The 19683-nt window shown below is 34.3% G+C and overlaps 2 protein-coding genes across 2 annotated transcripts; both read left to right on the top strand.

The window, feature by feature from the left end:
• Window positions 1-236: 236 nt before the first annotated feature.
• On the top strand, window positions 237-3555 carry LOC126839965 (uncharacterized). Its single transcript, XM_050575433.1, has 2 exons — window positions 237-846; window positions 3392-3555. Exons 1-2 carry the CDS (start codon window positions 237-239, stop codon window positions 3553-3555), a joined length of 774 nt encoding a protein of 257 aa, XP_050431390.1.
• Window positions 3556-4040: 485 nt separating this feature from the next.
• LOC126839976 (deoxyuridine 5'-triphosphate nucleotidohydrolase, mitochondrial-like) lies at window positions 4041-4518 on the top strand. The gene is made up of 2 exons (XM_050575444.1): window positions 4041-4260; window positions 4322-4518. Exons 1-2 carry the CDS (start codon window positions 4041-4043, stop codon window positions 4516-4518), a joined length of 417 nt encoding a protein of 138 aa, XP_050431401.1.
• Window positions 4519-19683: the final 15165 nt, after the last annotated feature.

The following is a 19683-nucleotide window of genomic DNA, read 5'->3' as shown; positions in this document are numbered from 1 at the left end:
ATTTATATGTGTAAGAAGATTAAACATTACATTTGTTTTACCAGAGCCACTAGATCCAACAATAATACATCGGATACTATCTGGTAGTAAAGGTCCATGTCTTGAGATTGCTTTATTAGAAATTTCTGTGTCTATATTTTTAATATTTAATTTACTATTCTGTTCTATAAAACGCATTTTTTTTTTGTATATATAATAGTTGTGAACTTAGAAAAAATACTTAGTATATATAGGAAATGCCAAGAGTGCAAAAGTGTATAACCGGTAAAGGTCTCGTTAATACACTAATAAATAAACTTCCGTTCGAAGCACATTTACCAGGTTATAAATATTGTGGACCTGGAACAAAACTTGAAAAAAGATTGGCTAGAGGTGATAAACCTATAAATCTTCTTGATGAGGCTTGTCGTGACCACGATATAGCGTATTTAAAAAATAAAGACGTAACAAACCGTAATTTAGCTGATAAAAAATTAGAATTTCAAGCGTGGGATAGGGTGAAAGCAAAAGATAGTTCATTCGGGGAAAAAGCTGCAGCCTACACCGTTACTAACATTATGAAAGCTAAACGTAAAATTGGTATGGGTTGTTGCAAAGCTAAAAAAGGTGGTAAATTAGTTGGAGCAGTAAGAAAAAGAATATCTCGAAGAAAGTCTAAAAAAGTTAGAAAAATTAAGGTACCAAATCAAAGGGGTTCTGCTATACCTTTGATACCAATATTTGCAGGACTTTCAGCCCTCGGTAGTCTTGCGTCTGGTGCAGCAAATATCTATAAAGCTGTTAAAGATTCTAAAACTGGACAAACGAAAAAAATTGGTAAAGGCTTATATTTGAATGTTCGTAATGGTAAAGGTTTATACTTAGACAAATCAGGTTTAGGTGTGAAGAAAAGAAGAAATATTAAGAAAAAAAAACTAATTACTATGCTACCTAATAGACCTCTTTCCTCTCAAGACATTATAAAACATGTTGCACAATTAAAAATTCCACATTTCCGTGGTGTATTTTCACGTGACAGCTTACCAAAAACTATTTTTAAAAACGAATGTGCGGTTATTAACCTTGCTGGAATAAGTCAAAAAGGATCGCATTGGGTTGCTTACTTTAAAAAATATAACAACATATGGTATTTTGATAGCTTTGGTAATTTACCACCACCAATTGAACTCCAAAATCGTTTTAAAGGGTACAATATTTTATATAATTACTCAAAATATCAAAATTATAATACATTTATTTGTGGTCATTTATGTATTGATTTTTTACAATGTATGAATCAACAACAATAAGTTTATCAGGTAACACTACAGAGTTATCAACAAATTTTTTTCCATCACTTACTATAGCTGAGGACTCAGAAATAGCATTATTAAATCTTCAGACATATAATTCTTTTCCTAATATTTATGAAAGCAATAATAAATTGAGAATAATTATAAAGAACAATACAATATTAAATAAACGCGATGTTCCTGTAAGCAGTAGTTCTTCACTAGAATCAGATAAGAATGCTATTGATCATAATCCAAGACATTTATCTAAATATTTCACGGAATCATATACGAGTAATATTAATAAATCTTCCGATTTTTTCTCAAAAAGTAATGAACACATTCTGAGTGAACAAACGGATAAAGAAATCTTAAAGCTTGAAATAGAACCAGGGTGTTATGAACTAAGTCAAATAAATGAATATATTAAAAACATGATTAAAAAAATCCATCCAAATATTGTATTTAGCATATTTCCAAACATCAATACATTTAAATCATATGTTTACTGTTCTGAAACAATCGATTTCACTATTGATAATAGTTTAAGACATGTTTTAGGATTTGATGAAGTAGAATTAGAACCGAATAAATTACACGAATCTCAAAAAACTGTTAATATTAGTATGATTAATTCAATAAAAGTATTATGTAGTATTGCTCAAGGATCATTTGATGGTAACAAACCCTCACACTCAGTCTATGAGTTTTACCCTACAGCAGTACACGGATCAAAAATTGTTGAAGCACCTAGCAACTTAATATATTATCCATTGATAACAAATGAAATAAATAATATAACGGTAAAGTTAGTTGATCAGGATCAAAGACCACTAAAGAATTTAGGTGAAAAAATTACAACAGTTTTTCATATTAGACGGTACGGTTCATAAAATGGGGTTGAAATTTTTTAATTTCCAAAACAAAATATTAGATATAAAGGAACCGTCACATAAAAAATCTTCCATTCCCAAAACGAAATCTAACCGAGCAACAAGGAGAAAAACAAAAATAAATCTTACGTCAAAAAATAAAAATATTTTAAGACAACTTGGATTTGAATTAAAAAGTAATCGAAATGCTTGAAAATGATATTTTGGAAGTTGATATGGGTTATGTGTCAGATTCGAAAATAACTAATTTTGATTTTCACTCATATATTCCTTATAATAAAGCTTTTAATAATAATGATGAAATTAGGATATGTGTACAACAAACTGATGTATACCCATATTTACATGAAAGCTTTTTATACATCGAAGGCGACATTGAAGATAAAGATAAAGTAAAACTAGGTAATAATGGATTATCTTTTCTTTTTGAACAAGTTCGTTTAGAATTAAATGGTATCGAGATAGATAGTTCACGAATGTTAGGTATTACAAGTTCTATCAAAGGATATCTTTCAAGTACACCAGATAATTATTATTGTTATGAAAATGCTGGATGGACTTTCAAAAATAGTTCATCCATATCAGACACAAATGGTCATTTTACAGCATGTATACCACTAAAATACTGGTTAGGCTTTTTTGAGCATTATAGAAAAATTTTATTAAATTCACGAATAGAACTCATATTAACTAGATCAAATAGTGATTTAAATGCATTGATTAAAAAAAGTGATGATGCAACTACAGGTAGTGTGAATATTAAGAATATTGTTTGGAAAGTTCCTCATGTTAGTGTTGATGATAGCCAGCGTCTAAAGTTAATGAAAATAGTTGAAAAAGAAAAACATTTGTTTATACCATTTAGATCATTTGAAACATATACTTACCCTGAACTCGGAAACACGAAAAATGTACTATGGAATTTAAAAACATCAACGAAATTGGAAAAACCTCGTTATATCATTGTAGGCCTCCAAAAAAATCGTAACAATTCAATAACTGCAGACAAAAGCGAATTTGATCATTCTAAGTTGAAAAATATTAAAGTGTTTCTGAACTCAAATGTTTATCCTTATGATAATTTAAATTTAGATTTTACGCACAACGATTTTACATTATTATATAATATGTATACATCGTTTCAAGAATCATATTATGAAAATGGACTTCGAAATCCGATACTAAGTCCAAAATTGTTTTTATCAAATGCTCCAATTATTTTTTTAGATGTTAGTAAACAAAACGATTCTGAAATTTCTTCTACAATTGACTTACGTTTAGAAATAGAAGCTGATGATAATTTAACTGGTGTTAGTGCTTATTGTATGTTAATACACGACCGCATAGTTGAGTATTCGCCATTTACCCGAGAAGTGCGTAAACTCGTATAATATAGTTTTTTTGGTTTTGGTTTTAGTATATAAGAAGTCCTTGTCACTGTTAAGATCTCTATTTTTAAATTAATAATGGATTATTTTGGTCATCATATAAATCATTTCAATGATATCGGAGTTGGTAAATATTTAAATTCGAAATTAATTGATTTAGAAAATAGTATAAAAAATTCTATCTTAGAAACTCAGACTGGTTTAAAAGATAGTTTAGAAAAAAAACTAAATACACATAATGAATCAATAACTAATGTTTCAAAAAATACAATAGAAACAATAAAATCTGAATTAAATAACTCATTCAAAGAATGTATCACTAGTTTGGAAAATAAAATAAATATGACGTTAATGAATGATGAATTAGAAAAAAAATTAGAAAAAAGTTTAGACAAAAAAATGAATGATGCTATGATAAAATTAGTAAATGAAGCTAGGGTTAAATTAAATAAAGATTATTATGAATGAATGATTGTTTAAAACTTTAGATGCTTTTATTTTCTAAATTAACCGATAAAGCATACACGCCGATTAGAGGAAGTCAACATGCGGCTGGATACGATCTAAAAAGTGCATACCAATATATTGTAGTAGCACATGGAAAAGAATTGATTAAGACCGATCTACAAATTGTAGTACCACATGGTACATATGGACGAATTGCACCGAGATCAGGATTAGCATGGAAACATTTTATTGATGTTGGAGGTATGCTTATAACATCTAATCACTAAATAAAATGTTATATATTTTTTTTTTTAAATCCTAGCTGGAGTAATTGATCAAGATTACCGCGGAAACGTTGGTATTCGCCTATTCAATCATTCTGATGTAGACTTTATCGTTCAACGTGGAGATCGAGTAGCACAACTAATATGTGAAAAAATTGTGTATCCAGAACTCAGGGAACTTCGGTCGTTAGATGAAACTGATAGAGGAGAAAAAGGATTCGGTTCTTCAGGATAATTTTCATGTGTGTTAGGTAGAATTTATGTAATTTAAAATTGATTTAGCTTTGAATAATAGAGACAAAAAACCTTTATATAAGTTTATTTTATACTATACAGATTGATAAATCATAAAATATTATAATTATTATGATTAATAAAAGGTATTATACTATATAAAGAGATGTTGTTATTCATTTCTAGTTTAATTTACTACAATTTGTAAAAATGGGCGGTAAAGCCCCAAATTACTACTACTAGTTTGCTTTACAGTAAAATAATATTTAAATCAATTAATTATATATATATAAAATTTTTTTTTTCTCTCTTTCTGTTGTTTATACTAACAACAAATAAAACATCAACACAGCGCGTACTTATATCAAAATTTTAATTTTAATTAATTCATTTTTTTTTTTAATTTTCATTTGTCAAAAAAAATCGGAAATGGAGAAAACATTAGATCAAATGTCGGTTACCGAAATCAGACGCGAATGCGCTTACCGAAACCTGCCGTATACCGCTAGCCGTAACGACCTACAGTGTGTACTAGAGAATGTGATTAGGGACGGAGGCTGTGATCCGTCCACCACCCTTCTACCATCTCGGCCCCCGATTGTTGATAATGCTTTAAATAATATTAATAGTTCTGTCAACCCGAGACCGATAGGCGAGTTAGAAGCGCAACAGTTACACAATGTAGAAGACAATAGTCAATAGAAGACAATAGAGAATGTAGAAGACAATGTAGAAGACAATAGAGAATAGTGATGTCCAACAGGACCCACTAGACCTAACCTACGGCGACCTCGAATATGAGGACTCCCGCCGCCCACTCACTCCCACAAACACATACCAAGCTAGCGCGCCGAATGACCAATTCCCTGACCTTCACACAATTCACTACATACGCTCAGCTAGTGAAGAGATAGGAGCAATTAGGCAAAACATTCGGACGCAAACTTCTATAGGGAATCTGGAACTAAGGATAACCGCTCTTGAAACCGCTTTGTCACGGGTCTTAACTAATCAAACAAAAATTTTTAATAAAATTTCAAGTATTGAACAGGACGTCCAAACGGTTAGGTCAACAAACTGTAGTAGTTTTAGGCCAGTAGTACCTACTGTAACGGTAGAAGATAGGGCCACTCCCACCGCTATTTTGAACGTAAATAGAACTCATATCGATAGTCAGCCCGCCTCACTCCATGGTAGGTTATTACAAACCGAAGAGGAGATCAGGCGAACGGTTAGTCCCCAGCTGACTTTATACGATACGACCTCATTACACCAGTTAGGGAGCAAAGGGACAGCACAGGCCCCTCTAAATAGTACAAGCTGGGACCTAAACTCTAATACAGTCAATAATCGTTTGTATGACTCACAACCCTATAGCTACTCTGTACGACATACGGAAAATGATAGTCGCCCTACGAGTCGACCCAACCGTACCGTACAGTTCGAAAACGATTTTAACGATTCGTCTAGCACTAGGGTAGGGAACCAATCATTACTTATCCCATTTAATGACCTAAAAGCTGCAAGAGCGTCACTTTCTGAGTTTTCTGGTACAAAAGAGGAGGACCCGACACGATTTGTGGCAAATTCTGAATGTATTTTACGTGAAGCAAAAATACATCCAGCCGCATGGGTTAGAGCAGTCGAACCCCAATTAACGGGAACGGCAGCTGCATGGTGGAGAACGGTTAAGGCTCTAGATATGTCTTGGCCTGAATTTAAAGGCAAGTTAGCCGAAAGGTTCAACTGCCCTGACATCCAGTCCCGTCTCCGTGCCGAAATTGTGTCAGTTCGACAAGGTCCACACCAACGACTGACCGATTTTGTCATGGAGAAAAACCAATTATCCCGTCGAATTCAAACAGGTCTCTCCGAACCGCAAATAGTTAGTACTATTGTAGGGCTCATGAGAGACGAATTTAGAATACATGCTAGGCTCCAACACCCCGCGTCGTTCACAGACCTTAGGCGAATAGCTGCAGTCTTAGATAGCTCTTCGTACTCCATACAAGAGACCCAAGACACAGCACCGCCGAGGGACTTGAAGAAGTCCTATTACCCACCTACTAAGTCAAAACCAGTTGACTTAGCAAAACACTCTGGGGCCCACTCGGTAAACAACACAAACCGAAAGCCACCTCTCCCCTGTAAGCATTGCAAGGGACCTCACTGGAACAGTGAATGTCCTACAAAGCCCTCGGGAAACGGCCCCAAACCTGCGGATCTTAGTCCAGTCCACGGGTCACCACACACATTCCGACGACCGCCCACTAGTCCCTTTACCTCTTATACTCAGCTATGATAATTCAGTAAATGAATCAACTGGCATTAAAGTAAACGAATATAGACTAGTAGACGACCTCGACACTTCTTGAAATTTATTCATGACACAAAGTACACCATTAGACCTAGTTAGAACAAAAAGCAATAACCATTTACTCGAACTGTCACCATCAATCACATCATCACCTCACCAAGTTAGCCCTAGCTCTGATATTCTTGACCAAAGAACAACTAGCGACTCAACTCACCCAAACATAGTTCGAGAAAATTGGTTAGAGCCCAACAATCTACTAGAAAACCTAAATGACGTTACAACCCCAATCTGTATCGAAGACCGATGTGTTCCACCTAAAAACGCACCGGGCTCCGAACAGACAACACTAGCTTCGACATACACAATGACTTTGATCATAAGAGTATAGAGAACAGCGAAAATACAGGTACGAATGAAACAAGACAGGACACTCGAATTGTTTTTCATTATGAAAAACCCGAGTGCTCTGGACTTGCATCCGTACGAACGGTATTAAATAGAAACCCTAACACAATACCAACTCCATGTATAGAGTTAGAATTCGATTCTGGTTTCGTCACTGCTCTTCTTAATTCTCAAGCACAAAAGTCGTATGTTAGGCCGGAAATTTCGAGAAAATTCGGAAAAACATTTATAGGACTAAATTCATTAGTTCGAATGGCAGACGGGCACACTCAAACAACCAGTGGCCACGCCGCATTCGTCGCTAGAGTCGCAGAAGTACAAATTAAATTTAATGCTTCGATTCTAGACAACCTGTACTGCGATATCCTATTAGGGCACGATTTCCTTGTAGAAAACGAAGTCGCTTGGGATTACTCCGCAGGTACAATCTACTTAGGGACCTCCAAACGAACATCCGTTTGTTGAGCAGCCACTAAGACAATAAGGGGACCCAAAAAGTTAGATTTTTCTGAAATCTAAATTTCGGGCGATCCTATGACTCAAAACCAACTAACAGAAGTCATCACCAGATATTCTGAGGTTTCCGATGGTTCAATAGGCCGCACGAAGCTGATATATCATGAAATTCGACTTAGGGACCACACCCCCATCGCTCTAAACCCATACCCTTATCCGGCTGAAAAACAAAACATCATAAACGATATGATAAGGGATATGGAGGAGCAAGGCCTAGTAGAACCGAGCACATCGCCCTGGGCCGCTCCTATAGTCCTTGCAAAGAAAAAAGATGGTTCGCCACGCCTTTGTATTGACTATAGACGACTAAACGAGTTAACGGAATCTGATGCCTACCCCATGCCAAACTTAAATGACATGATAAGGAATATGAGGGGCGCAAAGATCTTTAGTATACTAGACCTTAAATCTGGATACTTTCAAGTATCGTTGAACCCCAATTCTAGAAAGTACTCAGCTTTCCGTACTCGCAAAGGTCTCTACCAGTTCAGAGTTCTTCCTTTCAGTTTAAAGAATTCCCCCATGACTTTTGTTAGGCTCATGAACGAAGTGTTAAGAGGGTACATAGATGATTTTGTTCAAGTTTATCTCGACGATATAGTAATATATTCAGATAACCTTAGCAACCATTTAAACCACTTAGCTAAAGTCCTTGAACGTCTGAGCAGACATGGACTGACATGCCACCCCAAGAAATGTAGACTAGGGACAACCGAAATCTCTTTTCTTGGACATTTAGTGGATGCAGAGGGAATACAAAAACAACCCGAAAAACTCTCAGCTATTAGGGACTTCCCAACTCCCCGCAAAATTAAGGAGCTTCGTAGGTTCTTAGGCGTTTGTAATTGGTATAGCCAGTTTGTAGATAACTATGCTGATACAATTGCACCCCTAACACAACTGCTAAAAAAAGGTGAAAAGTGGAAATGGTCAGGTAACGAACAGAACGCTTTTGAAAACATTAAAAAGGCCCTGTACGACTCCCCAAAACTAAGCTCTCCCGACTACAGTAAAACATTCCACCTTCAAACTGATGCTAGCGAAATAGGCGTTGGAGCTGTTCTCTTCCAAAGGGGTGACAGCCCGGAGGAAAGACAGGTCATTGCCTACGCAAGCAAAAAGCAGAGCGAGACACAAAAGCGTTATACTGCAGTCGAAAGAGAGTGTTTAGTTATAATTTGGGCAGTCGATAAGTTCCGCCCCTACTTAGAAACAGCACCTTTCGAACTCCTTACTGATAACTCGGCGTTGACTTGGCTGCATAAGACCAAAGACCAAAAGTCTAAACTAACCAGATGGGCGTTACAACTAAGTAACTTGGATTTCCGAACGATACACGTGCCAGGGCGCCTTAATCAAGCACCTGACATGTTATCCCGGTACCCATCTGATGGTCCGCCAGTCAACGAAGACCAACGGAAACATATCGAAAATTGCTCCTCCTCGTTGCCCCCAATCGTAATACCACTTGACAAAATCCAACAAATCATCTGGTGGTATCATGACCACACTCTAGCCAGTCATCCAGGCTGGAAAGAGACTTTCAGGGCCGTACGACTTAGGTTTTACTGGAAAGGTTTGAAAGAGGATATTAGGAAATACGTAGGTGCATGTCACATATGTGCCTGTACTAAACCTCTGAACGCAAAACCAGAGAATCCCCTCAAACCTAGGAAACCCCGACAACCCTGGGAAGTCATCAGTATAGATCTTATGGGCCCCTATCCAAGAACAGGTAGGGGTAAAACATGCATACTGGTGGTCACCGATTGCTTTAGCCGATGGGTCAAAGCCTACCCGCTAGGTACGGCCACCGCTAATGTAATCATTCAAACTCTCGAACGCGAGTTCTTTTCACGTTTCAGGTACCCTCGAGTGTGCCTTAGTGACAACGGGACTCAGTTCACTTCGAAAGAAATGCTCAGAGCACTCGACCGATGGGGGGCGGAGGGGTGGACTACTCCGGTGTTCCACCCACGAGCTAACCCCGTCGAACGTCGCAACCAAGAGCTGAAGAAAGGACTACGTGTACACCTCGTGGACGAAAGTCATCGCTCTTGGGACACTAAGCTATCGTCGATACTCTTCGCTATTCGGAATAGACTGAACGAGGCTACAGGTTTCCCACCGTCGGTTCTGGTACTCGGCAGAGAAGCCAGACGGCCCGGCGATTGGGCCCTATCTGAACCTCCCGTAATTCCCGTGGTGGAAATCAACCGACATAGACGAGGGCAAGAGACAGTTGCCTTTGAAAATCACGAAAAAAATCATAAGCCAGTCACCCCGATTAAATCAAAATTTTCGACTGGTGACTGGGTGTATTACAAGGCTCATCATTTATCGAACGCTGACAAAGGTTTCCATGCGGGGTTCGCGCCGAAATGGCTAGGACCTGTCCGACTGGCGGAACGCTTGAGCTCAGGTGTTTACCTCACTGACCAGCGACCACCCCGGAAACTTCACGTTTCGTGTCTGAAATCGTCTCATCTGGTGGGTAAGGAGGACCTTAACAGGCCTCATTAGCTCATTGCAGAAGATATTGAGACTGCGTCAATTAATATTTTGTACAATTTTCAGTATGTCTCAATCAACCAGACCGAACAACAGCAGCAACCTCCTGCAAGTCATGGTGCAGCACCACCTGCGTGGGCAACAGCTGCTGCAGTCGTTTGGGGTGACCATACCCAACTCAGCGTTAACGCCCGAGCAAGTGCTCACAGCTCCCCAAAGCGAGCTACAGAAGCACCCCGCTTTGTGGGCGGCCTTCACCCGTGGGTGGCAAGCCTGCATGATCAGCGTCCCGGCACCACCTCCACTAATCAATCAGCCACCAACGCGACCTACGGCGTGTCAGCCCACGCCCTACGCTGGCAGGTCCCCGTGGCCACAAACTGCGCCACGCCACATGACGCCTAAGGGCGCCTCCAACTTTTTGGCAACACCATCCAACTCCGCCGTCCAGAAAACTGGAGCTGTGCCCACGGCAAACCAGTCTGCCGGAGCTCCGACCACAGTCAGCACTGAACTAGACAACAGCACGGTATCGGCGAGACGGAAGAGGATGATCCGTCTCAACGAGTACCGAAAGGCGATGAGGAAGGTGAAGCGGGAAGAAAGGAGTCGGATATCTCGGTTAAGTGTGTTTCTAAGAACGTTTGGGGTTCCAACATATTCTGTTGTAGTCCTAAGAGTTTTATATGCAACTCCCAAAGCCAAGTGGTCACTACAAATTTCCCTTTGTACGACATTTCTATCATATAGTACATGAAATCGGAAACGCCTTTCGAACCACCATCTTTGACTTTTGGTAACACGAACCTTAGAAGTACATAATTCATGCACTGTATTTCTTGAATCATGCGGTAAAATTTCACTTGTGTCACAATTCTCCTGTTTAGCGAATCGTGGTCATATTCATTAGTCAGCATTGTAATTTCTTCGTCAGTTAATTTAATGGGGTTAGGACTCAATGTCTTATACGTGTTCATCAATTGGATAAAACTACTCGGATACTTTCCAATAGAGAAGAACTGTTGCAAACTTTCGACCTGAGAACATTAAATTTATATCAATTTTCGAGTATAAACATTTTTTTTTAATTTTATTTATCCTATGGCCTTTGATAGCAATTAAGCGTATTTTACTTTTTACCTAACATTTTACCCGTATGAATGTTCAGTTGTTTAGATGAACTGATTCGAATTAGTTTAGTAGTGAATCTAATTTTTTATATTGAACGAGGATTTTTTAAATTTACGTTGTTCAGGCTGTTGACAGAACTTAAATTTGTTCTACTATTGTAGATTACGCGACTACTCAGGCACATAATTTGTATACATTGATGTTATACACTATATTATACTATATATAGATACATATACATAATAAATATATATTATATGTATATATGTATTTATACATATAAATATATATTTTAATAATATTGTTTTATTTTTTCTTCTTTAAATTGTTACAATTCCTTTTATATGTATTAAATTAATTAATATTGTACAACTATGATACAAAATATATATGAGAACTGAATGATGTAGTCAAATCATTAATTTAGGTAGCAATAATACATTTTAATTAGCAAAATTGTAATTGTTCTACATATGTAGACGCGCGACTTCTCATGTGATATTACACCGCGCGACTAATGCAGGGTTAATTTGTCATTGAAATATAAAAAAAAGAAAACAATTTATTGTTAAGTCACTTTAATTATTATTATCTGATAATGGCATTGTTGTAATAATAATAACAATAGAGTCATTCTAACTATATTTCCTTGTAAATTTTAACTTGATCCGGCCCTATTTTTCGAAATTATAGCCAGTAAAAATCAAAATTTAAAATCTCGTATATTTTTTTGTACTTTTAATGTAAAGATTGAAGAGATGAACTCTTTCAACTCCCCCCCATCCCCCCATAAGTACTAACTAGATGAAATTTGTGATTTTTTTTAGAGTTCTTACTTGAAAGAGTTGGTCTTTAAAAAGTTACAGTGAACACAGACACAAAAGAGATCTGGTCATTGTAAAACCTATAGCATCGCTGGTCCGCAAAAATTAATCTAAAATAATTTACCATTTGCTGTTAGAAGATTGATGGATCCATAAGAGTGGGCTAAATGCTTAAGTTTATTTGGTTTTCTTGTTTTGCCGGTATAAATATAAACAAATAAATATAATATAGTTTTTGTAGTATGACCAATTTTAAACTATATTGGCAAATTCGCGATTAACCTTCAGAGAATGAGATTTAGGTGGCAAAAATAGACTAAAAAAATGTTCACAAAATACATTTTTGGACCTAACTGGAGTTATAACTTAGTGATTTGGGCAAATTTTGTTATTTCTGTTATTTTGAAAATAAAAATGCCAAAACTGCATAATTTTTTATGGTCTTTGATATATATATAAAAAAGATAATAATTTATTGTTAAATTACATACAACAATCACAAATGTTATTGAGTTGAAATTGTATATTTATACTTGTAGTCTTATACTAATGAGACCCTAGAAAAATAAAGTTGAACATTTTTTATAGCCTACTTTTGCCACCTAGATTTCATTCTCAGTTCACTGTGTGGTAGTGTCGAATATTACTCGGGAAATTAAAAGGGGTTCTCTATTGTATATTTCTGTTGGTCTGCGTACAACCGTGTCGTGTAATATTTTATGATTCAATTTATATCTACTTTGTAATGACTCTTCAACGTCTTTTTCATCGACCTGGCCATTAACATTCGTTGATAAATAGAAAATGATCTTATGTATTAAAAGAATCACGCTCAATTGAAGTGTCATAATGGTGAAAACTAGCGCTCGCAATTAGACAAGTTCCTATAAAATAATCACATTCAAGAAATCGTTTCGATTCGAATTTGTAGATATCAGCGTTTTATTCTTATTTCAATAAATAACACAACTTAAAAAGTGTTTGCAAAACGTTTCCGGATAAGAGAGTAAATAAAACTGTACTTCAAATAATATAACCAGGTCAACGTTACATGATATGTGGTTTTTGTTTTGTATGTATTTCTTATTTAGCGCAATGGTGTATGACCAACAGGTAACTGTTTGAACAAGCATACAAAACATCACGTCCAAATATGTTTTCTTCCTATTTCAATAAATAACACAGTTTAAATCGTGTTTTGAATACTCTTCCGTGTAAGAAAGTAAATATAAAATTATTTAGAAAAGTAGTATCAATGATAAAACCATACAATATTTTCAAAAGGATCAAGATGGAAAAAAAATAAGTAAAATTATTTATGACCAGATATAGAGATTTTAAGTGCTCTATGACCAATTACAGCAATATGGATATAAATAAAATACATTTTTATGAAAACGAAAATCACAGTTTTTGTTTTATTATTTATTGTTTTATAAAAATGATTTTTTACTAACATTTTGTGTTTAATATTTGCTACACACAATATTTATCCTTGGATAACTACCCTTGGGTAGTTATTTATTTTTTATTAATTATACTATTATTGGTCTGCAATTAATTTTTATTAATTCAGCTTTTACATTTATATTATCAAGGCAATATTATTGAAATATGAAATAATATGTTATTACAATATTTGCAACCAAAACACTTTGATACTATTAGGGTTGTTGGTCTGTCTATAATAATATTATATAGCCGTTGTTAAATCGTAAATAACAACATGATGAAAATATTTTAATGTACCCGTTGACTGTTGATTTACTAACAAATAACATTTTAGAAATCGACTATGGTCAATAAGCAATTTCCTCCTCACCCTTTTTTATGGCTTTTTATTGAGAAAAAAAAGTTTTTTTACAGAATTTTGAGAAAATTTTACCACTCTTTTAGACACCTTCAGTAAAATTTTCAAATCTAATATCCTAAAACTTTTCTTAAAAAATAAAAAAAACTATTTTGTCGATAGCTGTGTGTTGTTTACGCTCTTTGTTGTGTATTTTAACGCGTTTAATATAACGAAAATTTAGAGTACAAAATAAAAACCTTATACACTATCAATTGAAAACGTAAATTTGGACCTCTGGTTAAAGAGTTCGGTTACACCTTAGAAAATAATTTTCTTCTACTCGGTTAAAATTTTCGGATACAAAAAAAAAGTATAGTAATATATGACTTGTCGAAAACAAGTTTTGAAAATTATGGAATTAAGTGAAATAGGCTGGAATAAAAGCTATACAATTTCCATATAATATGTGCTAATAATATGTGATTTATTTAGAAAGCGCCAAGTACTTAAATATTTTTAAATACTGTATATAAAGAATATAACAGTATTATGAAATATACGGGTACTTTAAGCTATATTTTGTAATTTTATATTAGGTATCATCTTATGATGGCAGCGTTGAGCCTAATGCCCGTTAATGATGACGATGATGATAATAAAAACAAACAAATACTTTATATGTTATGTCATCAGCTGATATTTGTTTATATTACAAAGATAATTATACAATTTTTGGGAATGTATAATGTAGCCTTACCACAATTATACAAATTTCTTGGCGTTTAAGTTTTAGTCCAAACATTTCATTTAACATTTCCAATTGTCCGAAGATGTTAAATTTTTTTTTCCTAAAAAAACTTTCTTTGGATGTTCATACATGAATATCAAAATCAAATGATTTTCATTATGCTGTCAGCATTTACAAGTTATAGAAAGCTTAAACATATGTTTTTTTATAATTATTAATTTAGATCATTGCGATAATCTGTTCACAATTCTCCAGCTTCAATCTAATATTTTTATTGGTATATTTATATTACGGTCAGTCGGTTTTTACAAGAGCTAATAATTAAAACAATAATACAACAATTTAAATGTATACAAAATAAGATTTAAGGCAAGAAATCAAAATTATTGTAATTTAAGGAACGCATAGATTTAATAATGGGATCATTCATTAATATTTAGAACGGAATGAAGATGTATTAAATGTTTTATGATACATAGTATGATCCTGGGTGACCCTTAGGCCATTACATAAGTTCAAGGACACGGGGTGAATCAATTTTACCAAGAAGTAGATTAATTAAAAAGTTTTGATCAGTTTTTACACACCTTTTCTCAAATTAATTGAGTTATTTTGAAGTATAGTATATAGTTTATATCATTCAATTCGTTCATTATGTTTTTTTTCATCTTTTGAATACAAATTTAGTTTTTTTTATAAAATAAATAATGGTACTCTTTTGTTTGTTTTTACCTTTATGATACACCAGACTACCTTTTAATATATTCATCCGATTAGTAAACCAAACAATAATTTTACAGATTTAATTTAAAAAGTTCAAATAAATGTTTTATACTTGAGGAATTTAATGAAATCTATTTATTTATGGGAAGTTTCAAAGAAATATATCGAGCTAAAAAATAATGAATTAAATTTTTTTTTTTTAATGTAAAATAATCTTAAAATTTAGAAAAACATATAATTTTGGAAAACCATTTATTTTATTAGTATGTAAAATGTGGTTTTTGTTTGGAACTTTATCCCGGCCATGATTATAACATAAAATTATTTGGAATAATCTTTAATAACTTTTATAATGGTTTTAAATTTGTATTTAATAATGTAATCGTATTGGTGTTATAGTTAAAATGACACAATAATTGTAATTATTTTTACTCTATAAAAATACATAATAATAGTATCAATTCATTAAAACGTCAAGTACCTTTTTCCAATCGAGTATGTTTAGTACATGATTCAGCTCCGTACTGACTTCCATCACATTATTTAGATAGTCAATGAAATACTGAATAGAATTCACGGCTGTTTCGTCAAGTTCTGCTATTTTTGAAATATCCTCAGCAACTACGGGCTGAATTAGTGTCTTTTGCCCGTCTGCCGAAGTGTTGTTGGAATTATTCAATTTTTCTGCGGCAGTGATTTCCAAAGAATTCTTCGATTTTGAGTTTTCAGAAGCAACTTTCAAATCATTCCTATCTATATTGTTATCGAACAGTGGTGCAACTGTTTTACCCGGTGGTATCAAACATAATTCTAATTTGGATTGTACAGAGTTTATCGCTTCGATAACTTTGTCTCCATATTCAAATGTCTCGGTATCTTCCAAAAAGTCATAAAAAAATTGGTAAACAGTGTAAAAAAAAACCATTATATGATCGGGATATGGTGAATCGGTGATTGCGCTAATTTTTTCATTGATCAGTTTTAAATGGTTTTCCTCAATCACCTTTCCTTTGCTAATTTGTATTTTAAAAACAACATCTTTCATTTTTTCGTAAGCTATGAAAGCAACCGTTCTAATCATTAATAATTGGTATCTAAATAAGTATTTCGGATTAAGTTCATGTTTAACTATACTGTGTACTTCTATTAAACTTTTCGATTTTCCTTTCCAAATTGTTCTGATATCGTGCAACAATGAAAACCCGTTTGAGGGTAAAAATGACTTTTCAATAATCACATCGATAAATAAAATCTGAAAATTGAATTTATGGGTCTTTATTCTCATAAATCCAACAGATGTTTCGAGTATATCAATGGCATTAGGAATATTCTTCGAATTGTCATTTATAGTTTCGCCAATACATTCTACTTTTTTTAAAATATCGTTAACAGCTTTGTCAGAGGCTTCGTTTATATGATCATTGCATAACTCTTCGTGTAATTGTTTTGTACTTGAAACTTGACAATGATCAATGGTAAACTGCATGACAAGATTAATAATAAACAAATGAGATCGTCTTAGCCCTTCAATTTTACCGAGTGCATCATCAGCTTCGACGTACATCGTCGCTGGGCTGTGTAAAAATAAAATGAATGCGTAAATCGACTCTATTAACTTACGATTTATAGGTACTACTGCATTGCCATCGAAGTTGGGTAAATGGGTAAAGAAATCAATAATCGCCTCCAAAAAATGCATTATGTTCTTTTCAATAGTGTTACTTTTGATGTAGCTTATTATTTTATTAATACAAACATTTATATTAATGTTAGTTCCTTTTTCGGTCCTATTCGAATCGTAACTGTCATTTTCGAATATTTTGCATTGATCAAGCAGGTAATTACTGAATAGCAAATGTTTAATCATAGTCTTGGCACCGGTACAGTTGAACGATGTAAAATGGTCATGAAATTTTGGCAATTGTCGTTTACCTGGTTTAGATTGCAAAAATCCACTGTACTCGTACTCGTAGTCACAAAGGTCTTTATTGGTTTCAAGCAATATAGCAATGTCTGGTCTGATTTGTTCAATGTTATTTATGAAATTAAATAGTATGGCTGTTAAATTACTTCCGGAATCGTATGCTTTCGAATCTCCTGAAATTATTAATTTGGATATAAATTGTTCAGTTGCAGTTGAAAGTGAAAAATAACCACTGAATAAAATAGATTTCATCAAAAATAGATTTTGAATATAGAGATTAATATGATTTATTGCAATTTCTATCCGTCCCGGAAATTTAAAACTCTCCAAAAACTCTAACGCGTTAAGTGTAGTTTTTACTAATGGATCACATTGGGTGTGATCTGCTATCGAATTAAGTACACTCGATACTAGGTGAAAAATCACTGACGCTATGGTTTCCATGACCAACACTTGGCATTTAATTATTGAATCAGAATGGTAGTCGGCTGAAACGTACAAATAAACTTGTTCCAATGTCGTGAACACGTAAGGCCATTGCAATTTCATAAACCTTAATGCCGTCTCTTTTATACCGCTTACCAATTCGATATCCAACAATTTATTCAGCATCAACGTGTCTAGGTTGAACAGATCACGTTCATTGCTCGCATCACCGATGTCCAATTCGTCGAGATAATGTTCTTCAACTCGAAGGTGGTCTGTCAGCGAAATTTCCATTGTGTTGATTTCGCTAATCGGAAGTTTATCCTCTAAGTTTGCTGACTTAGCTCCAGTGGAAAACTGTAACTCGTTAGAGTCAAATCTCAACGGATAACACCGCTCTATTGTATACGCTTCGGCTTGGTTCATTATGTAATTGTGAGTGCGAGTCAGTCTTTCGATTACAAGACGAACGTTTGTGAGTGGATTAACAACGTTACCATGAAATGGATCCAAATAGATACCGTCATTGTGCAAGTACAAGTGTACGGATAATAGTGTGCCCATGAAATTCTTATCAAATGCTACTTTGGTTTTTTTCGCAGATTGATACATGATCGTCAACAAGTTACGCACGAAATCTTTGAAAGTTTTCAGATGGGTTTGAACGTTTTCCACGCACTCGTACAAATTCGTATTACCATCTGCCAAAGCGGTACATTTCTCTAACAGAATTTGCCCACTCGCTATTAAATAATACACTTTCTTCGAATAAGCACAGAACAATACGCTGAAAACTACGGCCGACACGGTTTCAAAATTGTCTTGGTCGACAAGCCATTGATTTGGGTTAGGACCGAGTACAGCCACCAGCGATGTTTTTGCGTTATCAATTCTCACTTGATTTTCTTTAAGTATTTTCAAACTGTGAGATCCGATCAGTTTATTCATAAGACTCAAAGACAGCTTGTCTGGTAAGCAGTTTTTTGATGGCACTATTGCTAATAATAAATAAACGCAAAATATCCAGTACACCGATTTCGTGAACATTATTGAAAATCGATACTACACAACACAGTTTATTTCAACAGAAATAATCCTCTCTTAAAGAATATAATATAGTGTCCCGAAAAAAAAATGACAATAAATATTATGTTGTGTTAACTACGTTTGGATTTATATGTGATGCATATTTTTAGTTTACTCAGTTGTGTATTGTCGCGTAGCATGAAACATAATATTGCATGAACTATAATATTATTCCTTTACTGAGTTTTGTATGGAAAATAATAAGACTACAATTTTTATACTATAATATATTTGATTCAATACTATACTTATATGGATCCAATGTAAATCTTTTGTAATCTCGTCCATTTCTAAAGCGAACAAGTAACGACTAAACGCTGAACCTTGATGCGCACTTACTCTTACACTAAAATTTAAATCTATAATACCTAAATTCCACGCTTCCTGCTCTCCATCCTCCCACTTTGTAAATTCCTCATTCAATAGCCTTTTAAAGTACTTTTCCATTTCTTTTTTACATCTTAATAACACGTCAGCACTTCTTTATTTTCCCTTTTCATACATCACACATTCTGAAAATCTCTGGACCTCTTTTCTAGAATCTTGGCCAATTTTTACACTTTCTTTTCCCCTTCTTTTGTTTCCAATCTCTCATACAAACCATCATACTTTATGAACTTTGCTTCCCTAACTACACATTTTGCTTCTTTATTTAATTTTAGGTACTCCAATCAATACCTCTTCCCTACTGTCTTTTTGCAGTTTTTTAAACTGAGTCTTTTTTTCTCAATACTATAATTCAATCATCCTACCACCACGTTTC

Source organism: Adelges cooleyi, unplaced genomic scaffold (genome assembly GCF_023614345.1).
Source record: "Adelges cooleyi isolate 19-005CV unplaced genomic scaffold, UGA_ACOO_1.1 ACOO_flye_CR_arks_rails_tigmint_CR_PRNA_32, whole genome shotgun sequence".
Taxonomy (NCBI): Eukaryota; Metazoa; Arthropoda; class Insecta; order Hemiptera; family Adelgidae; genus Adelges; species Adelges cooleyi.
This window is presented reverse-complemented; position numbering and strand designations above follow the sequence as displayed.